At 36.3% G+C, this 21,465-nt stretch overlaps 1 protein-coding gene across 1 annotated transcript; it reads left to right on the top strand.

Moving 5' to 3' along the window:
* Positions 1–17,907: 17,907 nt before the first annotated feature.
* LOC104112909 (vesicle-fusing ATPase-like) lies at positions 17,908–18,687 on the top strand. The gene is made up of 5 exons (XM_009622952.3): positions 17,908–18,000; positions 18,069–18,129; positions 18,233–18,292; positions 18,420–18,478; positions 18,552–18,687. The coding sequence occupies exons 1-5, from the start codon at positions 17,924–17,926 to the stop codon at positions 18,685–18,687; spliced, it is 393 nt and encodes a 130-aa protein (XP_009621247.2). The 5' UTR covers positions 17,908–17,923.
* Positions 18,688–21,465: the final 2,778 nt, after the last annotated feature.

Genomic DNA, 21,465 nt, shown 5'->3' with positions numbered 1-21,465 from the left:
CTTATTTATTTATCATTTTTGGATTAAATCAGTTAGCTTATCTATAAATCATATAACAAATTCAATTATACCATTTTACGGGTAAACAACTTCTGCCTCAAATAGTTTTATTTTTAGCTCAATTGTTCCGGGTACATACGTCGAGCCTATGGTTCCCATACAAACTAGCTTGTTGACTTCCGCTTCCGCTCATGCAGGAGTCAAACTAGTAATTCGACGTATCATGAAAGAAAAAAAAATCAAAATACGAAGTCGAAAAATATACTTTTGCCTAAATTTTTAGATTGTGATATACATGAATTTTAGAAGATAGAACAAGGGCGGCAAAAAAATTAGTGGCCAAAACCCAATTTTTTACTAAGATGCAGAATATTTAAGGTATATACACGTGTACAAAAAATTGTAGTGTTATTTTTTCTTCTTTTCCGTACTTGTTTATAATGTAGTATTCTTTTTCCCCAAAAACATGAAGGTTTTGTCCGGATTTCTTACTAACTTCGGTACTGCTTTTGTTTTGAGAAGAATGAATCTCAAGTTTCATCCTCAGATTCGGTAGTCTTACGTGACATATAGCTTTTAACTTCACATAATAATATTATTATTTATATTTTGATTCAAGTAAATAAGATATTAGCTGTGTATTTGCAATACATCACCTTGGATCTTATTATAAAATTTTTAATTTATTAATATGAAAACTTGAGTAGTTTAATTTGAAGTTTCAAAATATTTTTATTGTTTAAAAGTAGGTATACTTTTTCTATCTTTTTCTACTAACTTTAATATTTTCTAAGCAAAATACACTCAATTATGTATTCTACTTTTAATACTGCTTTAAAATTTTGGGGCTCAAAGCAAAAGGGTTTACTAGTCTTCCTTGAGCCATCTCTGATATAGAATTGCAAGCACGCAGCGACTAACTGGGCTTTGAAAACTAGTCGTATTCTTCACAATGAAAATGATTAAAAAGCAAAGGACTTGATTGTATCTTTCTCCTTTAGAATTTCTTCCCAAATTGATGAAACAAATGCAAATATTGCACAATCACAAGGAAGGAAAGGAGTGTTAGAGAGTGATGAGGAGTTGCGCTGCTCACTTAATTGGAGTAAGTAATGTTCTAACATACTTATACTAGTTGAAATAATGTAATAAAATAATATTTTAAGTTTGTCGATTTAGAGAACCTTTGAATCAATAAGTGGGAAGAAGAGAAAAAATCATTAGATGTATTGCTTCAATTTCATCCAGTGTTACAGACACTCTGAAGAATAATAAGATCCTTTCAATATTATAAATCATTCCCATAAATAATTGTAGCCAAAGAGTATAATACATCTTTCGTGTCGCAACTGAGAACCTATAGATTTTATTAGTCAAACGTAATTATAATAGTATTAATGAATTTGTCTGCGCTTTATATGGTAATAAAAAAACTAAAATATGAATAGATAATTAATGTTATAATTTTTTATAACAACAATTAATATTTATTTTTTGATCAATTTTGTCTTCTTTTACATTCTCCAACCATAGCACTAACAATTGCTTCTTGAAAATTGAATTCTCACAGATGATTTTTTCTGAAATAATCAAGCTTAGTTATAAATAGTATTTTATTTATGGTGAATGTCTATATTTTAGAGAGATTTTAGGGTTATTATTTGGTGGCTAAATCACTTTTCCCCTATAAATAGAGGAGTTCTATTTCATTGTAATTCATCCCAAATCAATAAGAATTCTCTCTCCCTACTTTTCTCTGCAATATTTTTCTTCTTCTTTTATTATTTTATAACACGTTATCAGCACGAGACTCTAACCAATTGAGTAGAGACTAAAATGATGAACCATTGGGTCTTGAATTTTGAAGCTAAGCCGTTGGATCGAGAGGCTAATTAACAGTTTAGATATATTTGTCTCATCCTATCGTGGAAATTCATTCCCCATGGAAATTAATTTGGTGTGATGAGTTGCATTCTGTGATGATAGTAACGAATTGACAAATCAATATTTTTCAAATTCGACGGATGAGATATGTTTGATCAGATGCTTTTGTGCTAATTGCACTGAATTTGGAAACGAGATTAAATTCTGAATTTAAGGTAAGTATTTTATTTTATTTTTCTCTTTTAAATTCTTGAAATTCTATAATTTGATTTTTAATACAAGCAAAGACATTAAATTTTGATTATAACTCTATTGGAGTTTATAAGAAATTATAACCACCCGAAGTGGTAAAATTTCTATGCCATGATCAAATCATATATGATTATGAGCACAAGAAGTAAAAATTTATCCCATTGAATTTGCTTTATTCTCATTCCCTTAACAGAATATGATAGCAGTATGTGATAAATCTGAAAGAAAATAAAATTATTACCATAAAGATATCAATGGATGTGGACGTGAAAATAGACGAAATTATAATCGGCATCATTGTGATAATGAGAATATTAAGAATTGTCAAAATAACCACTCACTATGTGAAAGTAATATTTGTCATCGATTTGACATGAGATTTTGTAAAGCACATATAGATAATTATGGTCCATTCATGATGTGAATGACAATATCTGATTTATAAATACATATTCATTCTTGGAAGAATATGAACGTGCTAGTGGTAGTGGATTGTAACGATCCGACTTGTCATTTTAAAAATTTACATTCCGTTCGGTGGCTTAAGGTCTCGAGCAGTTTTGAAATGTGTATTATAACTTGCGAGGGTGGTCAAGTTTGGTTTTCGGATGATTCAGGATTTAATTGAAAGAACAATTCTTGTTTTGGAAGCTTAAGTTGAAATAATTGACCGGATGACGAATTATGGGTAAACGACCCCAGAATGAAGTTTTGATGATTCCAATAGCTCCGTATGGTAATTTTGGACTTAGGAGCGTGTCCGAAATTTTTTTTGGAAGTCCGTAGTGAAATTTTGCTTGAAATGGCGAAAGTTGAATTTTTGAGAAGTTTGACCGGGGAGTTGACTTTTTGATATCGGAGTCGGAATCTAATTCTGAAAATTTTCATAGATCTGTTATATCATTTATGATTTGTGTGCAAAATTTGAGGTCAATCGGAATTGAATTGATAGGTTTCGGTATCGAATGTAGAAGTTGAAAATTCTTAAGTTCCTTAAGCTTTAATTGGGGTATGATTCGTGGTTTTAGCGTTGTTTCATATAATTTGAGATTTCAACTAAGTTCGTATGATATTTTATGACTTGTTGGTGTATTGGGTTGAGGTCCCGCGGGCCTCGGATGAGTTTCGGATCAATTTTAACTGCTAATTATTTTTAAGCAATGTGCGAAATTTCTTATGCGCATAGCTCACTTTAAAAGTTTAAATCTCGAAATCTATAAGGAATCTAGAAATTGTCAAAACATAAAAATTGTAGCTCTTTGATTATAATTTTCAGAATGATAAACCATTTATCATTCAGACATTTGTACAAAAGGTTATGATCGATTCACTGAAGCTGGTACTGCAGATTTTGGCTACAGCAGTGTGCATCGCCAGAAATTTCTGCTGCACATAGCTGATTTTGGGAGATTATATCTCGCAGTCTACAAGGAGTTGGGCAATGAGCAAAACATAAAATTTGTAGCCCTTTGTATCTAGTTTGCAGAAATTTAAACCGTTTGGCAGTTGGAGTTGAGTACAAGAAGTTATGGTTGATATACTACACACTACCGGGGAAGAGTTTTGAAAGAGTTTGATATTTTCAGCATAAGCATGTAATGATACAAATGTCTATTTTTAGTTCTAGAGATCGAAATTTGATTTCGAGACTTTTGAAATTTTGATAATGAATTATAGGAGTGATCTGAAAAGTTTGGTCTAATTCCATTAAGTCGCGATTGGGTTTTTAGCGCGAAACATGAGTTAATTGTTTAACGAGCGAAATTGGTATCGTATTGAGGAAATGATCTCCTAATTGAGTTTCGATTGAACGAGTAGGTTCGTATTATTATTTGTGACTCATAGGAATATGAATCGTCAAATTCCGAGTTCGTATGATGGAGTTAGAGTCTTTTTAGTGAAAACAAAACTGTTGGTGTAAACAGTTCTGGTGCGTACCTTTAGCGACCAGATTTGACACTTTTAGCGACGGGATTGGACTTTTAGCGACAAGAATAGTGTTTTTTGGGCAGAAACTTAAGGACCAAAAATGATCATTTCCTTCATTTCGTTTTGGAGCATGGTTCTTGGGCGGTTTTGAGGATTTCTTCAAGACTTCAACTTGGGTAAGTGTCCTATATCCAAAAGTGATTATATTTCACAAATTCATGGTTATATTCATCATTTAATTTGGATTTAAATGGAAGAAATTAGGATTTTTGCAAAAGCTTTCAAAAACGAAAATTTTAGATTTGGAGGCTGAGTTGTTATCAGAATTTGATAAAATTGGTATGGGTGGACTCGTAATTGAATGGGTTGTCGGATTTTGTGAGTTTCGTCGGATTTTGAGACGTGGGCCCCACAGACAATTTTTGAGTTAAATTTCGGATTTGTTGGAAAATTAGTATTTTCATATGGAATTAATTCCTATAATTAGTATTGACTGAATTGAATTAATTTGGATAGATTTGAGCTGTCCGGAGGTCAATTCAAGCAAGAAGGTAATTTTGAAATATCTGCCTAACTTCAAAAAAAGTAAGTATCTTACCTAACTTTGAGTGAGGGAATTACCCCTTAGGCATCAAGTCTTATGTGCCATTTGTGAAATGTGAAAAGCCGAGGTCACTAGTACGTACTCGGGCTTATATGTGCAAATTTTATTGGGTTAAAATCTTAGGCATTATTGTGTAGTAAATTGGATAATTATTGGCATTTATTAAATCATCTATTTGACATGCCTCAATCCTTGTTTGTTGAATTTGCTTTTATATAACAATTTGATGTGATTGTTACTTGAATATTTATGTAAATTCTGCGAGTTTGGTGATTTGATATTTCCTGAAAATAATTATATTATAGATTTTCCATCTGCAAATAATTAATAAAATAAGTTTAAAACAAGGCGTTATATAATTATCAAGAATTTGGATTAATGAATGTGTTTCCCTATACTGAGTATTTTCCATCCCTGTTGTTATTTTGAGATGTTATACACATTGTGTGGAGCCTTGGGCTATTTGTTGTGAAATTAATTGATTTTGTTATCTTTCGAATTGGTTGTGGCCATTGGGCAAATTGTGATATGAATTGATTTTGTTATGTTGCCGTGATAATATTTCGTGTAAATTGTTGTGTTATTTGAGTTATTATTTTAAGGATATAAGGGTGACATTTCACTGTTGATATTATGTTGGTATAAGGATGGCATTTCACTGTTGTTATGTGTGTTGGGATATTGTCTGGACGGAGCGATAAGGGTGGCTATAGGAGAGATAAGGGTGACTATAGGAGCGATAAGGGTGGCTATTGGTATTGTTAGGGCAGAGGGATAAGGGAGGCTATTATAGGAGTGATAAAGCTAGCTATAGGAAAGACAAGGGTAGCTATTGTTAGGGATGATATGTGATGATGTGGAGTTATTGTGTTGGTTATTTTTATGTGATGATGTGAGGTTATTACGTTGGTAATTTTCATGTGATGTTGTGATTTTCTTTGTGTTTATTTTTATATCTTGTGAAACTTGTCTTGTTGTTTCGGTAAACTTGATAATAGTCTGATCTATATTGAAATTGAGAGCCTGTGGCTTTTTCCAGGCAGATTATGTTATATGGGATCGGGTTGCAAGCCGCAACAGGCATGATTAATGTTATATGGGATCGGGTTGCATGCCGCAATAAATATGAAATGTGGGCACGAGGTGCCGGGAAAAATAATGATGATATTGGCATGTGAATTGTTCATGAAATTGTGATATGGAATGTGGGCACGGGGTGTCGTGGTTAAATGATGATGATATTTGACACGCGAGTTGTCGGTGCGGTTTTGATAGAGAAATTGGCATGAGGTGCCGTGAAAATACGAAAGTGGGTTGAGACCCGTATTTTATGATTTTGAAATGCTGTGTCACAGGGTGACTTTTATTCGAAAGAGAATATATTTTAAAGAATTTTATTTGAAAGATATTTATTTGAAAGAATTATATTTGAAAGAGATTTATTTGAAAGTATTATATCCTGAAGATTTTTATTTGAAAAATATATAGGCGAAAGATTTATATTGGAAAGACTTGATTATTTGGTTGTACTTGTATTCATTATTTGTTGCGCAATATTTATGGTGTTCTTGCCGCCCTGCTGTGTATATCACTAGTTGATTATTGTTGCCATCATTGTTATTTGTTTCCTATTATTTTTGTATACTATATTTCACAGGTTATTAGACTTGTGAGTGTCTCGATTGTACCTCGTCACTACTCCACTGAGGTTAGTCTTGATACTTACTGGGTACCGACTGTGGTGTACTCATACTACACTTCTGCACATTTTTGTGCAGAGCCAGGTATTGGAGCTATCAGACTCAGACAGAGTTAAAGTGTGATCGCAAGGATTCAAAATAGAGCTACTTGGTCGTCGCAGTCCCTTGAAGTCTTTTCATTTTATTATACTGTTAATTATTAATCAAACAATATTGAGTTTTCGATCCTTGAGATCATTTCATGGATTCAGTTAGAGTTCGCGACTTAGTATTACCAGTCTTGGGAGGTTGTTATATTTGTAATTATTTCCGTTGTTGGTTTATATATAAAAAAATGGCTTGAATTGTTATAAAATCGGCTTACCTAGTCTTAGAGACTAAGTTCCACCACGACGCCTGTGGCGGGATTTTGGGTCTTGATAAGTTGGTATCAGAGCTCTAGGTTCATAGGTTCTACGAGTCATGAACGAGTTTAGTAGAGTCTTGCGGATCGTTACGGAGATGCGTGTACATATCTTCGAGAGGCTACAGTGCTAGTAGGAAAATTTTCACTTCTTTCATTCCTTATCGTGCGATATTTATTCCGCTTGAAGCATATATCTTATGTTCTTTTGCATCCACTCGTGTATGAAATTGCGCACTCAATATCAACTATGCGCCAACGGTTCGTGATACTATAGAGGGGTTATAAGGGAGCCAAGGTTGCTCAACCATTTGTAACGACCCGGCCAGTCGTTTCGATAGTTATAGCCCCGTTTCCCCCAATTCTTCTTCTTTTGTGCTTTACAACTTTATTATATGTTACCGGGTTGGTTGGTTCGGGTCCAGAGTGGTTTTGGAGTGAATTGAGATACTTAGTCTCTTAATTGGAAACTTAAGTTGAAAAAGTCGACCAGATGTCGACTTGTGGGAAAACGATGTCGGATTTGAATTTTTATGGTTCTGTTAGCTCCGTTAGGTGATTTTGGACTTAGGAGTGCATCCGGAATGTGATTTGGAGGTCCGTAGTAGAATTAGACTTAAATTGGCGAATGTTGGACTTTTGGCGATTTTGGCCGGCAATGGAAATTTTGATATCGGGGTCGGATTGGATTTCTGGAAGTTGGAATAGGTTCGTGGTGTCATTTGTGACTGTGTGTAAATTTTGAGGTCAATCGGACATGGTTTGGTAGGTTTCGGCGTCATTTGTAGAATTTGGAAGTTTAGAAGTTCTTTAGGCTTGAATCCGGGTGTAATTGGTGTTTTGATGTTGTCTTGAGTGATTTGAAGGTTCGACTAAGTTCGCATGGGGTTATATGACTTGTTGGTATGATCAGTTGAGGTCCCGGAGGCCTCAGGGTGATTTTGGGTGGTTAACAGCTTAATGGGAGTTAAGGAAATGCAGCTGAAGCTGCTGCTACTGGTGTAACCGCACCTGCGAAGTGGGAACCACAGGTGCGAGTCCGCAAAAGCGAAGAAGGAGCCGCAGATGCGGCCAAGAAGGAGCTGGGCAGGAGCGAAGATTTTCCCGCACCTGCGAGGGTCGCAGATGCGGACAGCTGGGCGTAGGTGCGAAGGATGGCCGCAGGTGCGATGGATTCCCGCACCTGCGATAAGCGCAGATGCGGTCTTGGGGCCGCAGGAGCGAGGTCAGGATTTTTTTAGTGAAATCCGCACCTGCGATGGAATTTTCGCAGGTGCGGCATCGCATAAGCGACAAGAGGACCACAGGTGCTGTATTTCTGGGCAGAAAAATACCAGCTCGAGGGCTGGACTTTCATTTTCGATTTTTTGGACTTGGGAAGCTCGGGAGAGAGGTGATTTTTTGAGGATTTTCAAGGAAAACGTATGGGTAAGTAATTCTAACCCGGATTGGTCTAAATTTCATGAATCTATGGCTTTCTTCATCACCTAATTAGGGATTTGAGTTGGAAATTTGGGCGTTTAGGGCTTGGGAATTGGAGAGTAAACTTTGGGGTTTTGGAGGGACAATTGAGGTCAGATTTTTTTATAAATTTGGTATGGTTAGACTCGTGAGTGAATGGGCTTTCGGGTTTTGTGACTTTCATCTGGTTTCGAGACGTGGGCCCCGGGGGGGTTGCCGATTTCGGATTTTGGTCTATATTTTAGTAGTTTTCTTGTGGAATTGATCCTTTTAACCAATATTGATTATCTCATACTGCTTATGGCTAGATTTGGAGCATTTGGAGATTGATTCGAGGGGCAAGGGCATTGCGGGGTAGGATTTTTGCGCGTTGAGGTAAGTAATAATTTTAAATCTGGTTTTGAGAGTATGAACCCCCGAGGATTGGTATGATGTGAGTGTTTGGACATGACGCACATGCTAGGTGACGGGCGTGTGAGCGTGCACCGTGAGGGATTGTGACTTGGTCCGTCCCGTGAGACTGTAAAGTCGAATAGCCATTGTTATCACTTGTTTTTCCTTGCCTTTGAGCAATTGACTGCCTTTCATGTTAGAAACCATGCTTAGGCCTTATGATATCACTATTGGGACCCGCAACAGTCGTATACTTGTGGAATTAAATGCTAATTGTTGTCTTGTACTCAGTCACAGTCTTACTTGTGTGTTATATCTTTGTTCCCTCTCATTTCTTGTTGATACTTGTTGTATTCTCTGTTTGGGACGATTATTATGATATTCTGTGAGCCTGAGGGGCTGGAGAGGCTAGTGACTGAGATAGAGCCTAAGTGCCAAGAGGTGAACTATGTGAGGGTATATGGATCGGGTTACATGCCGCAACGAGCCTTATGGCTATTTATGGATTGTGGATCGGGTTGCACGCCACAACGAGCCTTATGGCTACTTATATGATTGGGTCTGGCTGCACGCCGCAGCGATACAATGCTTGGGCTGGAAGGAGCCCCTCTGGAGTCTGTACACCCCCAGTGAGTGCAGGTACCTATTGAGAGTGTGTATTGAGGGCTGAGAGCCGAGAGTATGAGCTGATGAGATGAGTTGAATGACTGCCGCCTTGAGAGGCTGTTGTTGCTTTTATTTATTGTTGCACTTAGTTGCTATCTGATGTTGTTGTGAAATTTCTGGAAGATTCATATCTGTTTTACTTGGGCTCGAACTGATTTGACTTATACCGCCGGATTTGAAAACATGTTCACTCTTTACTGAAAACTTTTAAAATGATCTGTATTATTATAGTTCGTTACTGCTTCTCAGTTCCTTATTTATTTCTGTTACTTGCTGAGTTGGTTATACTCATGCTACACCCTGCACTTCATGTGCAGATCCATGTGTGTACGGTTCTGGCGGTCGCTGAGTTCGTGCGTGGGTTAATTATCGGAGACTTACGAGGTAGCTGCCGGTGTCCGCAATCCTTGTTTATCCTTTCTTATTATCTTTTCTCTCTTGTATTGGCATTTGGCATAGACAGTAGTAGACTTTGTTTCTAGATTGGTTATTAGATGCTCATGACTTAGTGACACCCCGATGTCGGGCTGTTTTTCCGCATTTATGTTTTATTTGGGTTTTACCCCCATTTTTATGAAAAATTCTAGTTATTTTAAATATCTTAATTCATTTCTGTTAAATTTTGAAAGTGTTTTGGAAAGGTCGGCTTTCCTAGTCATCACGATAGGCGCCATCACGACGGGTTAGATTTTGGGTCGTGACACCATTGTTACCACTTGTCGTCCAGATCGATAATGTGGAAGTATTGAGAGATCATTTAGTTGTGCACATGGGGATGCAACAGGTTCTGACATCTGGTTGATAAGTACAATCTTAAGAAGGTTTAATTAGTTGCCTAATCATCACAATCATGGTAGGGTCACGAGGTGGATGTAGATCTAAAGATAATTGGTGGTATTAGAGACTATGTGGTTCATATGAGATTTCTATTTAGCTAAGGGTACATACTAGCATCCAAGCCACTGGAGGAAGCGAGTTTAACTGTCACGAGGATGAAATGTGCCAAATAAATGGCTTAAGGTGCCTTATGACCAATGTCGTACGAGCGATGAAGGTTAGTATTGTGGATCATCGAAATGTGTCATATGGCTTCACGCCAAGTGAGGGGAGTCAACTATCAACGATTAGATTGCAGGTCCATGTGTTATATCAATTTTGGCCTGAAATGTATTTAGGTGGTATTGAAAGGTTCTCTGAAACTTTTATATGATTAAGAGTTGAGATTTGTATGGGATAATGCTGGGACTTGCGGTATTTTCGCATCCTTAATAATTCTACATTTCAGTATCAATGGGGTCATGGAACTCCGGGTGTTCCAGTAAGTTCTTTTAATGCACCACCGGCACAGGGTTCCTATAATGGTTATTCCAGTTATCCGACACAGACTCAGTATGAGCAGTCGAACCCGCAGAGGGGTTGTTATCAGTGTGGTGATACTAGGTACATCATGAGAGATTGTCCCAGACTTGGGAGAGGCGAATTTCATCAGAGTACTCAGGCTACAGGCTTTATTCTAGTTAATACTCTACGTGCACAGCCAGTTAGGGGTAGAGGACAGGCGGGTAGAGGGCGCCCTAGAGGGGGAGGCTCGACCCGCTGATATAATTGATATGATATGGCTCAGGCTTCTACACTACATGGTGTCATTACCGGTACGATCCTGATTTGTTATAAAGGAATATTTTCCTTAGTTTGATTCGGTTCTGAGTATCGAGGCGAGTCCTCCTATTATGCTCCATTTATGGGTGAGCTTCGTAATTCCGAAACCTATTTATGTGTTTATTCCTGTTGGGAGATTTGATGGTGTTAGCTCGTATCTATCATTTTGTTTTGTACACTACTGGGAGCTATGAGTCCAAAAGTGACTTTCTATTACTCACTATAGTGGGTTTTGATGTGATTTCAGAATAATTGAGTTCAATTTTATGCATTACATGCCCTATTGGTATGGGGGTTCATTATGTGTTGTGAAAATTATTTATAGAATTGATTAAAAAGAAGAAAGAAAGGAAATGGAAAATTTTCAGCAGGCACAATGTGCAAAATACTTGTGATTCAGAGTTGAGGACGAGATCCTCACATTTTTATATGATGTGAAATATTTAAACTGGGCTACAAGCCGCAATGGAAGTTATATAAGGATGAGGTCCTTGTGGTGAAAAGTTTATGAGTTTAAATTCTCCCTTTGTGAAATTAAATTTGAACTATAGTATTAATGGGGAGTCATGCATGTTAGGCTTATTTGATAATTCTTTTATATGTTTTTGTGCATATTTAGCCATATTTGTGTTGTAAACATTGCATTTTAGCCTATAAGGTGAGTGCTCAGGTGGTGTTAAATGCGAGTCGTTGATTCGGATAAATAATTATGAGGTCTTCATGCCTCGCTTGTTGCAGTCAGTGTTGCGAAATTTTGAAATGAAATTTTAGTTAATATGAGATTAATTGAGGATGCTGGAATTAATTATAAACAGCTATTATGACCAGAGATATGGTTATGGGCATACGTTGATATGTGCCTAAGCACGAGTTGCTATAACTGGTTGAAACTAATACCGTATGTTGATGTGATAATAAGGTCTTTTGAAATTAATTGGAGTGTAAGAAGTTGGCTTTAAAGTTTTTAATTAAGGATAAAATAAATAATCTCAAGTGAGATGGTGTTGTCGGAACCATGCTAAATTGTGGTGATGTAGAATCACCCGTGAGTATGTGTGTAATAATACACTCAGAAATTTAATGTCCTCAGAATAATTCTTGGCATGTTCGAGGACGAACGTATATTTTAAGAGGGGAGGATGTAACGACCCGACTTGTTATTTTAAAAATTTACGTTCCGTTCGGTGGCTTAAATTCTCGAGCAGCTTTGAAATGCGTATTATGACTTGCGAGGGTGGTCAAGTTTGGTTTTCGGATGATTTAAGATTTAATTGAAAGAACAATTCTTGTTTTGGAAGCTTAAGTTGAAATAATTGACCGAATGGTGAATTATGTGTAAACGACCCCGAAATGGAGTTTTGATGATTCCAATAGCTTTGTATGGTGATTTTGGACTTAGGAGCGTGTCCGAATTTTTTTTTGGAAGTCCGTAGTGAAATGTTGCTTGAAATGACGAAAGTTGAATTTTTGGGAAGTTTAACCGGGGAGTTGACTTTTTGAGATCGGAGTCGGAATCCAATTTTGAAATTTTTTATAGATCTATTATGTTATTTACGACTTGTGTGAACTCTGAGGTCAATTGGAATTGAATTGATAGGTTTTGGCATCAAATGTAGAAGTTGGAAATTCTTAAGTTCCTTAAGCTTGAATTGGGGTATGATTCGTGGTTTTAGCATTGTTTTATGTGATTTGAGATTTCAACTAAGTTCGTATGATATTTTAGGACTTTTTGGTGTATTAGGTTGAGGTTCCGATGGCCTCAGGTGAGTTTCGGAGTGGTTTCGGATCAATTTTAACAACTGATTATTTTTACAGCAATGTGCGAAATTTCTGATGCGCAGAGTTGACTTTGGAAGCTTATATATCGAAATCTATAAGGAATATAGAAATTATCAAAACATGAAAGTTGTAGCCCTTTGATTCTAGTTTCCAGAATGATAAACCATTTATAATTTGGATATTTATACAAAACTTATGGTCGATTGACTGAAACTGGTACTGCAGATTTTGGCTACAGTAGTGTGCATCGCCAGAAATTTCTGCTGCACAGGGCTCACATTGGGAGCATATACCTTACAATTGATAAGGAGTTGGGCGATGAGCAAAACATGAAATTGTAGCCCTTTATATCTAGTTTGCAGAAATTTAAACCGTTTGGCAGTTAGAGTTGAGTACAAGAAGTTATGGTTGATACACTACAGACTGTCGGGGAAGAGTTTTGGAAGAATTTGATGTTTTCAGCATAAGCATGTAAAGATCCAAAGGTCTATTTTTAGTTCTAGAGATCGAAATTTGATTTCGAGACTTTCGGAATTTTGATAATGAATTATAGGAGTTAATTGTTTAACGAGCAAAATTGGTATCGCATTGAGTAAATGATCTCCGAATTGAGTTTCGATTGAACGAGTAGGTTCGTATTATTATTTATGACTCATAGGAATAAGAATCGTCGAATTCCGAGTTCGTATGATAGAGTTAGAGCATTTTTAGTAAAAACAAAACTGCTGGTGTAAACAGTTCTGATGCGTACCTTTAGCGACCAGATTTGACACTTTTAGGGACGGAATTGGACTTGTAGCGACAAGAATAGTGTTTTTTGGGCAGAAACTTAAGGACCAAAAATAGTCATTTCCTTCATTTCGTTTTAATTTTTGGAGCACAGTTCCTGGGCGATTTTGAGGATTTCTTCAAGACTTCAACTTGGGTAAGTGTCCTATATCCAAAAGAATTAAATTTCATAAATCCATGGTTATATTCATCATTTAATTCCGATTTAAATGGAAGAAATTGGGATTTTTGCAAAATCTTTCAAAAACAAAATTTTTAGATTTGGAGGCCGAGTCATTATTGGAATTTGATAAAATTGGTATGGGTGGACTCGTAATTGAATGGGTTGTCGGATTTTGTGAGTTTCGTCAGATTCCGAGATGTGATCCCCACAGGCGATTTTTGAGTTAAATTTCGGATTTTGTTAGAAAATTAGTATTTTCATATGGAATTAATTCCTATAATTATTATTGACTGAACTGAATTAATTTGGATAGATTTGAGTTGTCCGGAGGTCAATTCAAGCAAGAAGGCAATTTTGGAATATCGGCCTAACATCAAAAAAGTAAGTATCTTACCTAACCTTGAGTGGGGGAATTACCCCTTAGGCATCGAGTCTTATGTGCCATTTATGAAATGTGAAAAAGCCGTGTACGCGAGGTGACGAGTACGTACTCGGGCTTATATGTGCAAATTTTATTGGGTTAAAGTTTTGGGCATTATTGTATAGTAAATTGGATAATTGCTGGCATTTATTAAATCATCTATTTGCCATGCCTCAATCCTTGTTTGTTCAATTTATTTTTATATGACAGTTTGATATGATTGTTACTTGAATATTTATGTAAATTTCGTCTGCAAATAATTATATTATGGATTTTCTATCTGCAAATAATTAATGAAATAAGTTTAAACTGAGGCGTTATATAATTATCAAGAATTTGGATTAATGAAGATGTTGCCCTATACTGAGTATTTTCCATCTCTGTTGTTATTTTGAGGTGTTATACATATTGTGTGGAGCCTTGGGCTATTTGTTGTGAAATTAATTAATTTTGTTATATCTTTAAAATTGGTTGTGGCCATTAGATAAATTGTGATATGAATTGATTTTGTTATGTTGCCGTGATAATATTCCGTATAAATTATTGTGTTATTTGAGTTATTATTTTGAGGGTATAAGGGTGGCATTTCACTGTTGTTATGTGTGTTGGGATATTGTCTGGGCGGAACGATAAGGTTGGCTATAGGAGAGATAAGGGTGGCTATATGAGAGATAAGGGTGGCTATTGATATTGTCAGGGTGTAGAGATAAGGGAGGCTATTATAAGAGTGATAATGGTGGCTATAGGAGAGGTAAGTGTGGCTATTGTCAGAGATGATATGTGATGATGTGGAGTTATTGTATTGGTAATTTTTATGTGATGATGTGGGGTTATTGCGTTGGTAATTTTCATGTGATGTTGTGATTTTCCTTGTGTTTATTTTTATATCTTGTGCAACTTGTCTTGTTGTTTCGGTAAACTTGATAATAGTCTGATCTATGTTGAAATTGAGAGCCTATGGCTATTGCCAGACGGATTATGTTATATGGGATCGGGTTATACGCCGCAACATGTATGATTAATGTTATATGGGATCGGGTTGGACGCCGCAACAGATATGAAATGTTGGCACGAGGTGCCGGAAAAAATAATGATGATATTGGCACGTGAATTGTCCGTGCAATTGTGATATGAAATGTGGGCACGAGGTGTCGTGGTTAAATGATGATGATATTTGGCACGTGAGTTGTCTGTGCAGTTTTGATAGAGAAATTGGCATGAGGTGCTGTGGAAATATGAAAGTGGGCCGAGACCCGTATTTTATGATTTTGAAATGCTGTGTCACATGGTGACTTTTTTCCGAAAGAGATTTATTTGAAAAAACTTTATTTGAAAGATATTTATTTGAAGGAATTATATTTGAAAGAGATTTGAAAGAGATTTATTTGAAAGAATTATATTTGAAAGTATTATATCATGAAGATTTCTATTTGAAAAACATATAGGCAAAATATTTATATTGGAAGGACTTGATTAATTGGTTGTTCTTGTATTCATTATTTGTTGCGCAATATTTATGGTGTTCTTGTCGCCCTGCTGTGTATATCACTGGTTGATTGTTGTTGCCATCATTGTTATTTGTTTTCTATTATTTTTGTACACTATATGCACATGTTATTAGACTAGTGAGTGTCTCGACTGTACCTCGTCACTACTCCATTGAGGTTAGTCTTGATACTTACTGGGTACCGACCGTGGTGTACTCATACTACACTTCTGCATATTTTTGTACAGAGCCAGGTATTGGAGCTATTGGACTCGGACAGAGTTAAAGTGTGATCGCAAGGATTCAAGGTAGAGCTGCTTGGTCGTCGCAGTCCCTTGAAGTCTTTTCATTTTATTGTACTGTTAATTATTAATCAAATAATATTGAGTATTCGATCCTTGAGATCATTTCATGTATTCGGTTAGAGTTCGTGACTCAGTATTACCAGTCTTGGGAGGTTGTTCTATTTATAATTATTTTCGCTGTTGGTTTAGATATAAAAAAAATGGCTTGAATTGTTATAAAATCGGCTTACCTAGTCTTACAGACTAAGTGCCATCACGACGCATGTGATGGGATTTTAGTTCGTGACATGGATATACCACACTAATCTCTAGAAAGAGGTTTGAGATGAACTTAAAAAATAGTTTCATTATTATGGCATGAATGGTCATTGGTCACGCACCTATTGTAGAGCCAAAATATTTTAGCAATATGATTATTAAAAGACAATAGTAATGCAAGAAACAGATCTTGCATACAATTTTGACCATGACCATAATGATATAACTTTCTCCTTAAAAGCTTATTCACCATATAGATGTTGATGAATACGTGGTAGTACAAAATTAATTGAGAGCTCTGAAAGAGCCAATCATACTATTTTGTATCGTAGTAAGTCTCAAAGAAATTTATTGAGTTTCTGAAGTATTCGCGAAAGCGGATGGTTATATTGAGACTATAAATAATAAAGATATAATATAATTATATAACTACAACTGTAGTGGGGTAATATGTATATATGAATACTACCCGCTTTATTGCCTGATTTGTATTCCACAAATAAAAAATATGGCAAAATTACATGACACAGTAAACTGGATGTTTATTGATATAAAACTCATGTCGCAGTAAACTGGAAGTTTAATTAACAATTGTGCATGTCATGATATAAACCTGAAGCTTACTAATTGTAACGACCCGACTAGTCATTTTAAGAATTTATGTCCTGTTCAGTGACTTAAGATTTTGAGCAGCCTCGCGATATGTATTATGACCCGCGTGTGTGGTCAAGTTTGAATTACGGATGATTCGGAGTGATTTGGGACACTTAGTTCCTAAAAGGGAGCTTACGTCTTAGGATTTTGACCATAGTCGGAACTGTATGAAAACAACTCCGGAATGGAGTTCCGTCTGTTCCATTAGCTCCGTATGATGATTTTGGACTTAGGAGCATGTCCGAAAAATTATTTGAAGGTCCGTAGTGGAATTAAGCTTGAAATGGCGAAACTCAAAATTTTGGAAAGTTTGACCGGGGGGTTGACTTTTTAATATCGGGGTCAAAATGTGATTCCGAAAGTTGGAACAGCTCCGTTATGTTATTTGGGACTTGCCTGCAAAATTTGACGTCATTCCGGGTTGGTTTGATAGGTTTCGGCACGAGTTTTAGAAGTTGAAAGTTTTTGAAGTTAATAAGTTCGATTGTGGTGCGATTTGTATTTTCGGTGTAATTTGATGTGATTTGAAATCTCAAGCGAGTCCGTGATATGTTATAGGACTGGTTAACATGATTGGACGGGGTCCCGAGGGGCTCGAGTGTGTTTCGAAGTGGTTTCAGACCAAATTGGAGCTGTTTGGACTGATGTTGCTGAAGTCTGGTTTCCTTCTTCGCGAACGCGAAGGAAGTCACGCGTTCGCAAAGAGGAGTTTGAGGGGATGATGATTTGTCTTCGCGAACGCGAAGCTGTGAACGTGAAGAAGGAACAGGGCAAGCCTTCGCGAACACGGCCCAGGCAACGCGAACGCGAAGAAGAAAAGGAAGATAGGGGCCTGGAGTCGTTTGGCCTACGCGAATGCGAAGCTTGAAACGCGAACGCGAGGGAGTTGGTCAGGTGGTCTTCGCGAACGCGACGAGGACTTCGCGAACGCGTAGAGGAAATGATGGGGCAGAAGCAGTTGGCCTTCGCGAACGCGACGCGAACGCGAACGCGAAGAAGGATTGGAGGCAGCTGGATTTTTGGCCTTCGCGAACGCAAAGAAGGTGTATCTGGGCAGAATTAAAAGTCCCAAAAACGGGGGTTTGAGTTCATAACTCAAGACATCTACAGAAGAACTATGCTATTGGCAGAACAAGTTAAAGTCAGCAGGGGGAGCCCCCTTATTACTTGTCTTCTGGAAGGCCCAAGTGGAAGGTAAAAGCTTGTGTTATTCTTGTTTTTTATGTGGTCATTTATCTTGAGTCTTTCTGTTCCTTGGACAGTGGCAAAACTTTAATGGCAGCAACAGTTGGAATTGAAAGTGATTTTCCCTATGTCAAGATAGTAAGTTACTAAATATTGGGAACTTGTACATTTTCTGGAGATTAATTACAAATTCTCACTCTTAAACCCATCTCTTATTGCCTCTTTCCCCTGTGATTGTTAGATTTCTGCTGAAACTATGATTGGGCTCAGTGAAAGCAGCAAATGTGCTCAGATAGTAAAGGTACACACGTTAAGCTTGTACATCACTTTAGTATGATCAGCTAAAAGATAGATGACTTTGTATATACCGGTGCATATTATTACTTGCATTTTAGTTATTAACTATGTCTTGTGCTAATATGTGGTAGGTATTTGAGGATGCGTACAAGTCACCACTTAGCATAGTCGTCCTTGATGGCATTGAAAGGTAAATTTTCTGATACTAGATAAATAGCCTTCGAATGCATTATGATGTGTTTATCATGCATGTACCTGTGCAGGCTTCTGGAATATGTTGCAATTGGCCCTCGATTTTCAAAGGCATCAGCTATCTCAAAAGTCCAAATTCAATTTGTAGCCTACCCGAAACTCACCCGAGCCCCTCGGGCTCCAAAGCAAACATGCACACAAGTGTAATAACATTGTACGAATTTTCTCGTGCAATCAAATCACCAAAATAATATCTAAATCTACATATCAATCCTCAAAACGAATGAACTTTCAAAGTGAAACTCAAGAACATTAGAATCACGTTTTAAGGGTCCGAATCATGTCAAATCAATTCCGAATTAAACCAAATTTTGAAGACAAGTTTTAAATAGCAATACAGAACTATTCCAAGTTTAAACATAAAAATCCGAACTTGTAAGCTAAGAAGTCAACTTTCAATCAAACTTAGTAATTTCCAACTGTCACGACCCAAAATCCCACCACAGGCGTCGTGATGGCACCTAGTCTCTAAGACTAGGTAAGCCGATTTCAATTATATTTTGAAGCCATTTTTTTTAGTAATCAAAGCTAACAGCGAAAATAATTACGATATACAACCTCCCAAGACCGGTAGTACTGAGTCACGAATAGTAACTGAATATATGGAATGATCACGAGGACCGAATATACAATACTGTTTGATTACAAATTAACAGTACAATGAAATAAAAAGACTCCAAGGGACTACGACGACTAAGCAGCTCTACCTTGAATCCTTACGATCCCGCTTTAACTCTGCTCAAGTCCGATATTACTTGGCTCTGCACAAAAGTGTGCAGAAGTGTAGTATGAGTACACCACGGTCGGTACCCAGTAAATATCAAGACTAACCTCAATGGAGTAGAGACGAGTTACAGTCAAGACACTCACTAGTCTAATAACCTATGCAATATAATATACAAAATAATAGGAAACAAATAATAATAAGGACAGGATAAAAAATCAGTTATATGCACAACATATAACAAGTACCATTAATATCACTCAACAATTAATAAACACAATTACACCCAATTAAATCAAGTCCTTCAAATAAATGTCTTTCACATATAATTCTTCCAGATAACTCTCTTTTAAATATAATTTTCTCAAATAATTATTTTTCAAATATAATTCTTTCAATAAATCTTTTCAAATATAATTTCCTCAAATAAATATCTTTCAAATACAATTCTTTCATATAATACTTTCTAAGTGAAAATCCTTCCTAATAAATATTTTGAATATAATTCTTTTAATTAAAAAGTCACCATGTGACACCTCATTTCATAATCATAAAAATACGGGTCTCAGCCCATTTTCATATATTTCTTAAATACGGGTCTCAGCCCATTTTCATATTTTCACGGCACCTCGTGCCCATAATTAAATCATCATATTTTCTCGGCACCTCGTGCCCTCATTTCATATCATAGTTGCACGGATAATTCACGTGCCAATTATCATTATCATTTAATCACAGTGCCTCGTGCCCACATTTCATATCACAACTACAGGGATAATTGACGTGCCAAATATCCTCATTATTTACTCACGGCACTTCGTGCCCATATTTTATTTTATAATCCGCCTGGCAATAGCCACAGGCTCTCAATTTCAACATAAAACAGATTGTTATCAATTTACTATCAACAAGACCAATTGCACAAGACATAAAAATAAACACAAGAAAAATCACAATATCACATAAAAATCATCAACACCACAACCCCACATCATCACATATCGTCCCTGACAATAGCCATCCTTATCGCTCCTATTTCCACCCTTATCACTCCTATAGCCACCCTTATCGCTCCGCCCAGACAATATTAATAGCCACCCTTATCGCTCATATTACCACCCTTATCGCTCCTATAACCACCCTTATCACTCCGCCCAGACAGTATTCCAACAAACACAACAATAGTGAAATGCCACCCTTATACCCACATAATATCAACGGTGAAATGTCACCCTTATCTCCCCAAAATAATAACTCACACAACACAATAATTTACACGAAAAATTAACACGGCAACATAATAAAATCAATTCATATCAAATCTGCCCAATGGCCACAACCAAATTTTAAAGATATAACAAAATCAATTAATTTCACAACAAATAGCCCAAGGCTCCACACAATATATATATATATATATATATATATATATATATATATATATATATATATATATAACACCCAAAAACAATCAATAGAGACAGAAATTACTCAGCATAAAGCAAAGCCTTCATTAATGCAAATTCAGATAATTATATTAACACTTATTCTTAAGCCCGCTTAAATTAATTATTTGCATAAGAAAATTCATATTGGAATTAATTTTTAAGAAATACTAAACCAACAATACTCACGAAATTTCATAAATAGTTCAAGTAACAATCACATCAAATTATCATATAAAAATAAATTCAACAATAAGGATTTAGGCATGGCAAACAGATGATTTAATAATTTACCATAATTTTCCAATTTACTACACAATAATGCCCAAGACTTTAATTCAATGAAGTTTTGCACGTATAAGCCCGAGTACATACTTGTCATCTCGCATACACGGCTTTTCACATTTCACAAATGGCACATAAGACTCAATGCTTAAGGAGTAATTCCCCCACTCGAGGTTAAGCAAGACACTTACCTTTTTGAAGTTAGGCCGATATTCCAAAATAGCCTTCTTGCTTGAATTGACCTCCGGACAGCTCAAAATCTATCCAAAATAATTGTATAACTCCATTAAAATTTGTCTGAAACAATTCCGGATAATAATACGTCCACTTAAAAATTTATTCCAAAAAGTCAACAAAAGTCAACGCGGGACCCTCCCCTCGGAACCTGACAAAGATTTTCAATGATATCCGAACACCATTCCGATACGAGTTCAACCATACCAATTTTATTGAATTCTAATAGCAATTCGA

Source organism: Nicotiana tomentosiformis, chromosome 4 (genome assembly GCF_000390325.3).
Source record: "Nicotiana tomentosiformis chromosome 4, ASM39032v3, whole genome shotgun sequence".
In the NCBI taxonomy this organism is placed as follows: domain Eukaryota; kingdom Viridiplantae; phylum Streptophyta; class Magnoliopsida; order Solanales; family Solanaceae; genus Nicotiana; species Nicotiana tomentosiformis.
Note: the sequence above shows the minus strand (reverse complement) of the source record. Positions and strands in the feature narration are given on the sequence as shown.